Source organism: Mesitornis unicolor, unplaced genomic scaffold, assembly GCF_000695765.1.
Source record: "Mesitornis unicolor isolate BGI_N332 unplaced genomic scaffold, ASM69576v1 scaffold20530, whole genome shotgun sequence".
Classification (NCBI taxonomy): Eukaryota; Metazoa; Chordata; class Aves; order Mesitornithiformes; family Mesitornithidae; genus Mesitornis; species Mesitornis unicolor.
Genome location: NW_010157836.1, coordinates 29,413 through 36,421, shown reverse-complemented (window position 1 = coordinate 36,421; position 7,009 = coordinate 29,413). Strand labels below are relative to the sequence as shown.

General features: G+C 37.8%; 1 protein-coding gene across 1 annotated transcript in view; it reads right to left on the bottom strand.

The window, feature by feature from the left end:
- Positions 1-1,427: 1,427 nt before the first annotated feature.
- LOC104538464 (EP300-interacting inhibitor of differentiation 3-like) overlaps positions 1,428-7,009 on the bottom strand; it is a 10,802-nt gene continuing 5,220 nt past the window's right edge. The window contains exons 6-11 of the mRNA XM_010181679.1: positions 6,236-6,335; positions 5,131-5,221; positions 4,556-4,650; positions 3,754-3,802; positions 2,971-3,062; positions 1,428-1,511 (exon numbers count right to left, since the gene is read on the bottom strand). Coding sequence (XP_010179981.1) covers positions 1,428-1,511; positions 2,971-3,062; positions 3,754-3,802; positions 4,556-4,650; positions 5,131-5,221; positions 6,236-6,335 — 511 coding nt within the window. The remainder of the gene's footprint in view (positions 1,512-2,970; positions 3,063-3,753; positions 3,803-4,555; positions 4,651-5,130; positions 5,222-6,235; positions 6,336-7,009) is intronic.

Below are 7,009 nucleotides of genomic sequence, written 5' to 3'. Positions count from 1 at the left end.
GCAGCGGTAGCCCTCCTTCCAGCCCTTGTACTCCACCACGGCGGTAGGCATGGCGCCCGGCGGCCCCATTCGCCGCAGCAGCCCTGCCCCGCAGCGCCCCGCCCGGCCGCGGCTCCGGTGCGGGCTGTGTCCCGGTCAGGCCGGACTAGGCCTTCCTCCGTTTGCTGGATTAGTTCTCGGTTTGATTGTAGATGACCAAAAATGATCAAACTGTGTTTTCACATACCCTCATGACGACGTTTTATCACCCCTGCTACCTCAGCTGCTTGATCAGACACCTGCACCAGGGGAACGGGAAGGGAGAAATCCTAAAAACTCCAGAGACAGTGGTCCTCAGATGAGCATTTTCTGGAGATAAGAGCTAGACTTTATTCTTTTCAACAGAAATAATGCCATGGCCTAATATAGCTGTCCTGCCAAAGTTACAAAACCAAATACATACAATAGGCTGAAGGAGGAATTTTTATCTGTAATTGAGACTAAATTTCTAAAGCCAGACCTTGATTTCCAGAACAATAAGAATAGAAAAACAACATCAAATTTATTCTGTAGCACCCAAGATCATCTAGGTAAGATTATCACAGCAGAAGTGGTTAATCATGTAAATTCCACTTGCAGGCTGCTATTGGCGAGAGCCAGGGGATGTAAGAAAGGGGAGAGCATTTCCTTTTTACGAAAGCTCTTAAGTGTCAGTAAGCTTCATACAAAGTAGTAAACATAGTCATAATAAATAGTATCTGGTTATAACCCTGTGACATGTATAAACAAGACGGCTTATATTCTATATATCCTTATATTCTATATAAAGTGTCGAGATGTCAAAATAAAAATAAATTTAATTTTACAATATATACATATAAAAGGTTTCCTTCAGAAAAGGTTTTAAAATATTTTCTTTAAGGCACCTATGGGGAAAGAAAAAAAAAAGAGAAGACAATAAGATAATATGCATTAAGATGTAGAACTTAGCAAACTGTGACAATAAAAGAATTCTATCGTTTAAAAGATTTTAGAGGGAACAAGGCTGTCTTTCTCTTCCTGCTTCCCTAAGTCTTTCTTCATGCTACTCTATTAACAATATCACCTGATAGTAGGTTCAAAGAAGTACAAAAGCTAAGCTATGATTCCTTACAGCATTGCATGCCAAATAAGAGTATAAAGTTCCAAAAGCTAACTGAAGTATATCACTTCAAATATAAAATCAAAGGGGTTTTTTTCAGTTAATTATTGTGTAGACTAGAAGACATTGTTTTCCATGAAGAGATCAGGAATATGGAAATATTCCAGATGTTATAGTTACCCTGCTTAGTAGTTTTTCTACATTTGTAAATAACTGGCAGTTTCCCTGCAGTTCTTCCACGTGCATGAGGAATACATGCACTGCATCCTTATTTAGTTTAATTTATGACAAGGACTTACTTTAAGAATTAAGCTATGTCCATTTCATCTTCATTACTCTGAGGAGGAGGGCTAATCATGGGTTCTGTTATTTCATACGTTTCTATGATCTCCTGGTTAAGAGATGACAAGAGTATGAAAGTTAAAAGAGCAGAACTATTTCCATTTCATTGCAGTTACCACCAGGTAAGTAATGAAGTTTCTCGTACTAAAGCACTATTTCAAATGACTAAGTTTCCTCTGCACATTCAGAGTGAGGGACAAAGGAGAGGAGTTGTATGTGCTAAAAACCACTTTTTGTCTAAGATCCATTACAAACAGCGAGGAAGTTGTACAGAGACCTTCCCCTCCAGGAGCAAGTATCATATGGAAGGGAAGAAACAGACTCTCTATTTATGCAGTGCTCATATAAAACAGTAAAGGCAAGTCACTGCACAATTTCAAAGCACTTAAACTGACCGGGCTTCAGGGATCAAAGGTGAAATTCCTATCCCAATTCTCAGTTTTCTTGCAGTTCAAGACATTCCTTAGATTTATGATTGTTCTCGAATCCTGTGCTGGTTTTGGCTGAGGTAGAGTTCATTTTCTTCCTAGCAGCTTAGCATGAGGCTGCGTTTTGGATTTGTGCTGAGAAGAATGTTCATAACACACTGGTGCTGTAGTCATTGCTAAGCAGTGTTTATACTCAGCCTCTGCTGAAAAGCCCAGCCCTGCCAGCAGAGGCTGGGGGTGCACAAGAAACTGAAAGGGGACACAGCCAGGACAGCTGACCCCAACTGGCCAAAGGGATATTCCATACCTGGTGCCATCACATCTAGTATATAAACTGGGGGGAAGGCTGGCCAGGGGACACTGCTTGGAAACTGACTGGGCAGCAGACAGCAAGTGGTGAGCAATTGCTGTGTGCATCACTTGTTTTGTACTTCATTATATACCTGAAAGGTGCCTATAACAAATCTGGGGAAGAGCTGTTCACTGGGGCATGGAGCGATAGGACATGGGGCAATGGTTTTAAACTAGAAAAGGGTAGGTTTAGGTTGGATATGAGGAAAAAGCTCTTCCCCATGAGGTGGTAGATCACTGACAAAGGTTGCCCAGAGGTGGTGCAGGCCCCATCCCTGGAGATATTCAAGGCCAGGCTTGATGGGGCTGTGAGCAACCTGATCTGGTACCAATGTCCCTGCTCACTGCAGGGGTTGGACTGGAGGGGCTTTAAAGGTCCAATCCAATACATTCTAGGATTCGATTATTATTATTATATTATTGTTATTATTTTCTTTCTTTTCTGTTCTATTAAACTCTCTTTATCTCAACCCATTAGTTTTGGGGTTTTTTTTTTCCTTGATTCCTGCCCCCATCCCACTGGGGGTTGAGAGGGAGTGAGCAAGCAGCTGTGTGGTGTTCAGCTGCCTGCCAGGTTAAAACACAACAAATTCATAAAATTAAATGTAGAGATAATATGCACAAGAACACCCATCCTCAGAATATGTAACAGCACAGCTCTCAGATGCATTCTTACACTTCAGAAAAAAAGAAAACCAACCAAAACAGAAGCATCAAACACTCTTGTACCTTCCACTCTTGATGGCTCAGAGATATGACAACCTGGTTCCGCGCTCCAGCACTGAAGTCACTCTCCTTTGCCTTGCTGTCTTTTGAGGGCTCTGTTCAAAATATAGTATATTCATAAGCTCTACACTTGTAAAAACAGTTTCGTCCAGAAACACAAAAGCTTCACAAAAAGCCAATCAATTATACATGCTCCACTAAGCTAATCTCTATCAATAGCCCGTACCATATACTAAACAAATTTCTTTAGTCTTACCTCCCAAAAACTTAGCAACTAACTTTTCCCAGAGTCCCAGAAGGACCTAAGTATTTAATCCTTTATGAAATCCCACAAAGTCTTAATCCCATTGATATCCCATGGGAATGAAAGCTAAAGACCTCGTACGTAGGATGGCTTTTCCTTTTCTAGTGTTCTGAAGTTGCAGCACTTTCCAACTCAGAAAGACAAAGGAGACTTTTTCCACATAAAAATATCTTTTCTCATGGTTGTATACTTATTAGCAAAACTATCACTTAAAAGGTAATAACCTTTTCTTTCTATTAATAGAATGAATTTGTATAGATCAGCGTAATGGTGTTTTTCCAAATGGTGATATTTAAAAAGAGACTCAGACCTTTCAGTTCCTCTCATAAATCTCTTCATGCCTTCAGTTACATTCACTACGTATTCCCAAAGCTCTACTCTTGCAGCTAAAAATATACCTAAAACTTTGTGAAACCGTAAGATTTAGCTACTTTTCAATGTTGTACCAAAAAATATTGCAGTCCTTTAAAGTTAGATTTTACCTATTATCGGCAATTTATCGTCATCCAGCTTTATACTTGCAAGACCGTCCTAAAAGACAGTAGAATTTAAAGTTCAGAAATCAGAGCTATCCAATTAGGATAATGCACTGAGATTTTATATTTTTAATTAATACATTATATAAACATGTACATATATCGATAAAGATTCTTAACTGGCATACCAAACAAGAGAAATTATTTAAATATAGCACTTATTCATAAAGAATGCAACTGGTATAGGAGAGCTGATAACTGTTGGATTATAAAAAACTGTTTTATTAAAAATCATTAGTCATTAAATACACTTGAGTTAACCCTTCATAATTGCACCACTGTTCACCGTAAACCTGAACTTAATCTATTTAAGTTTTTCTCTCTTCTCAAATGGATTTCACTTACTAGACAAAGTGCAAATCTACAGACTTGAAAAGAACATAAAACACTGTGCTGACACTTTCCTACAACCTCAATAACTCTTCTATACTCTATGACTACTCTTCTATAACCTGAAATAAAGTGAGCTAGAATCCCTTCTCGAAAAGTGTATTAACAGCAAAAACTTCACTATTGTTTTGTTGCTAAATTGACTATAGTAGAAAAATTTCATTAAAAAAAGTCTGTCAACTCTGTTTTCTTTTTTATTCAATTACCCAAAAATTATATATTGTTTGTAGAAAACAGATTAGGATTCCAAATATTTAAATCTCGATCCGTCAATACTGAAGTCATAAAAACAACAGATCACTATTTCTAGATAATCCCGATATCTAAAAGCAGGTTTCGAGAACGTGGCATGCCTTACCCTTATAATGAAGGACACATGAAAAATGTTTTCCACAGTGCGTGCAAAAGAGTTTGGATCAATCACAAGATCAAAGAAGGAAATGGGTGTATCAGCTAGAGAAGCAAAAATGGGTTTGTTAAAACAATAAAAGTCACAAACAGGTGGCATACACAGAGCTAATATATGGAAATACAAACTTGAAGTCCTTACTCCTTTGCAAAGTTAACCACGTGTTTCTGTCACTTTAGTTACATTGCTGAATCCCCACTTTGCTGCAGAAAGAAACAACGTTTCTACAGAACATTGTTTTCTTCCATCTTTCGCCACCCCCATACACATACACAGTGACCACTTGATTGCCTTCTCAAAAATGGCATGCTCTAATAAGAGAGGGTAGGATTTAAATGTGCTTTGCAATCAAGCAGCATCTTATCAGTGTTCATAAAAAATATGTAGGTCAGTAGATATCCTTCAACTTAAAGATTTCTACTTGCAAACTCCACCTCACTTTGTTTCTGCTCTTAACTATGCAAGATTAAGAGCATTCATTTTCTCAAAGCAGTGCTTTAAAAGCTAAAGTGAACCATACTTACGATCATTTTTATAATGAGTTTGCAATATTCCCAAGATCCTCTCTACCTCTTTTTCTGTAGCTTCCTCCTGAGACTCCTCCATTTTTTTTAACTGGAAAAAAAGAAACATAGTTTCACCTCAAATAACCACTGCTGTAACACAATATGGAAGGTCATGGCATGAAGTTTGACACTGTTAAAGGTCACGATTACTGTGATTTTACAGACTTTTCATTATCTGTAAAGCAGGGTACTTCAAATGATCCTTAAAGTACTGTTGTCAGCAGAGCACCAAATTCACTTTTCGAGTACAGTCTGCTGTAGTTTGCTGTTCCTGTCAGCTAACGCTTTCTCTTCAACCACCTTGCAATAAAGCAAGATACAGAGAATCCTTCACACACAGCTACACACCTAGCACAGATTAACCTGTTTGAATGATTATCAGCATTTACCTAAGCAAACCACCAAAAGCAGTCACTCAGTTCTGGAAGCAACTTTCTCAAACCCTCCAGCTCCTTTCCTTCCCAGTACAAACTGCATCAGAATAATTTCTATCACTATTTGGTTCATTATGAAGTAGGCTGTATTTAAAAAGATACTGAACATTTTGCCCCTATGTACTGGCATTATTCCCCATAACAACATGGTTTATTTTTTCAAAGTTTTAAATGTGAGCCTCTCTATAAGTATCCCCAGACTTTTGCCTTTCTGTAAAGCAGGAAGAATAGGGAAACAGAAAGCAGGGAAAATAGTGGTTAAGTGAGCTACTGAGTTAGCTTTGTTAACCACATTTCTGTGCGGACGTCACACACTGATAGACACTTCGTAAATAAAAGTTGAAAACACGCTATAGTAAAAAAGCTTAACTTTTGTTTCCTTTCAAACCGATGAAATTTGAAAACCTTGAACTTGAAAAATCAGTGTGTAAATCCTATTTCCTTCCACTCAGTGAAATAATGCAGTCCACACAAAACAAATCAAGAAGCCTAATAATGAAATCTGAATCCCTTAGTATCTCACAATCTGTAACTACAAAACCCAAAACAACGTGAACAGAAAGATTAAAAATGTCACTTGTAATAACTATGCCGTAACAACTGGTTACTAAAGAGAACACTTCACAAACCTGAGCTGGCATTGCTCGTTTTTGTTCTCCTCCTGTAGCCTTTTTCTGCCTCTCAATCCGTTGCCTTGGTACAGGAGGTTCAGACTTGAAAGATCCCAACCTAATCAAAATAAAAACACCATACATATGGAAATATGTTCTACATTGTACACTAAGAAATGTATATACCGAGCAGTTGATCTCCTGATAAAAAGTGCAAAGTAATGACTGATATCTAAAAATAAAGCCTCAGCACTTTTGTAAACATCCCCAAAAATTCCTCCCGATACATGTGGCAGCCTCACACCAGAATTATCAACAGATGTGTACAATTTGATGCAATTATTCTTATTTTCTTTAGCTGAACTGAAAACTTTAAATGTACTTTTCTTAAAGCTAGTTAAGAAACAGAGCATATGGTTCATATCCTCCAATATCTCCATTTGAATTTATTATGAACTTTTCTGCCTGAAAACTCGCTCCATACAATATTTCTTTCTTTTTCATTTATTGTTTAATTTCTGTAAGTTCAGGTTTGCAGTAATTCCAATTCAGGTTTGCAAATTTTTAAAATATAAATCGACCAGTAGAACATAGAAGAGATCAAAAGTTTCTCATTAAACAAAGTGAGTGTAATATACGTGCTAGATTTAGGCACTTTCTTGAAGTGCTTACCTCTCTCCATTGACTATATAAGGAACTTAGGCTCCTAACTTTGGTTGCCTTGAGTCTCCACCAAGTTAGATGCCTAAAGGAGAGAGTGTGAATTGAGACTCAATTCAAGTTAGTTCAGCA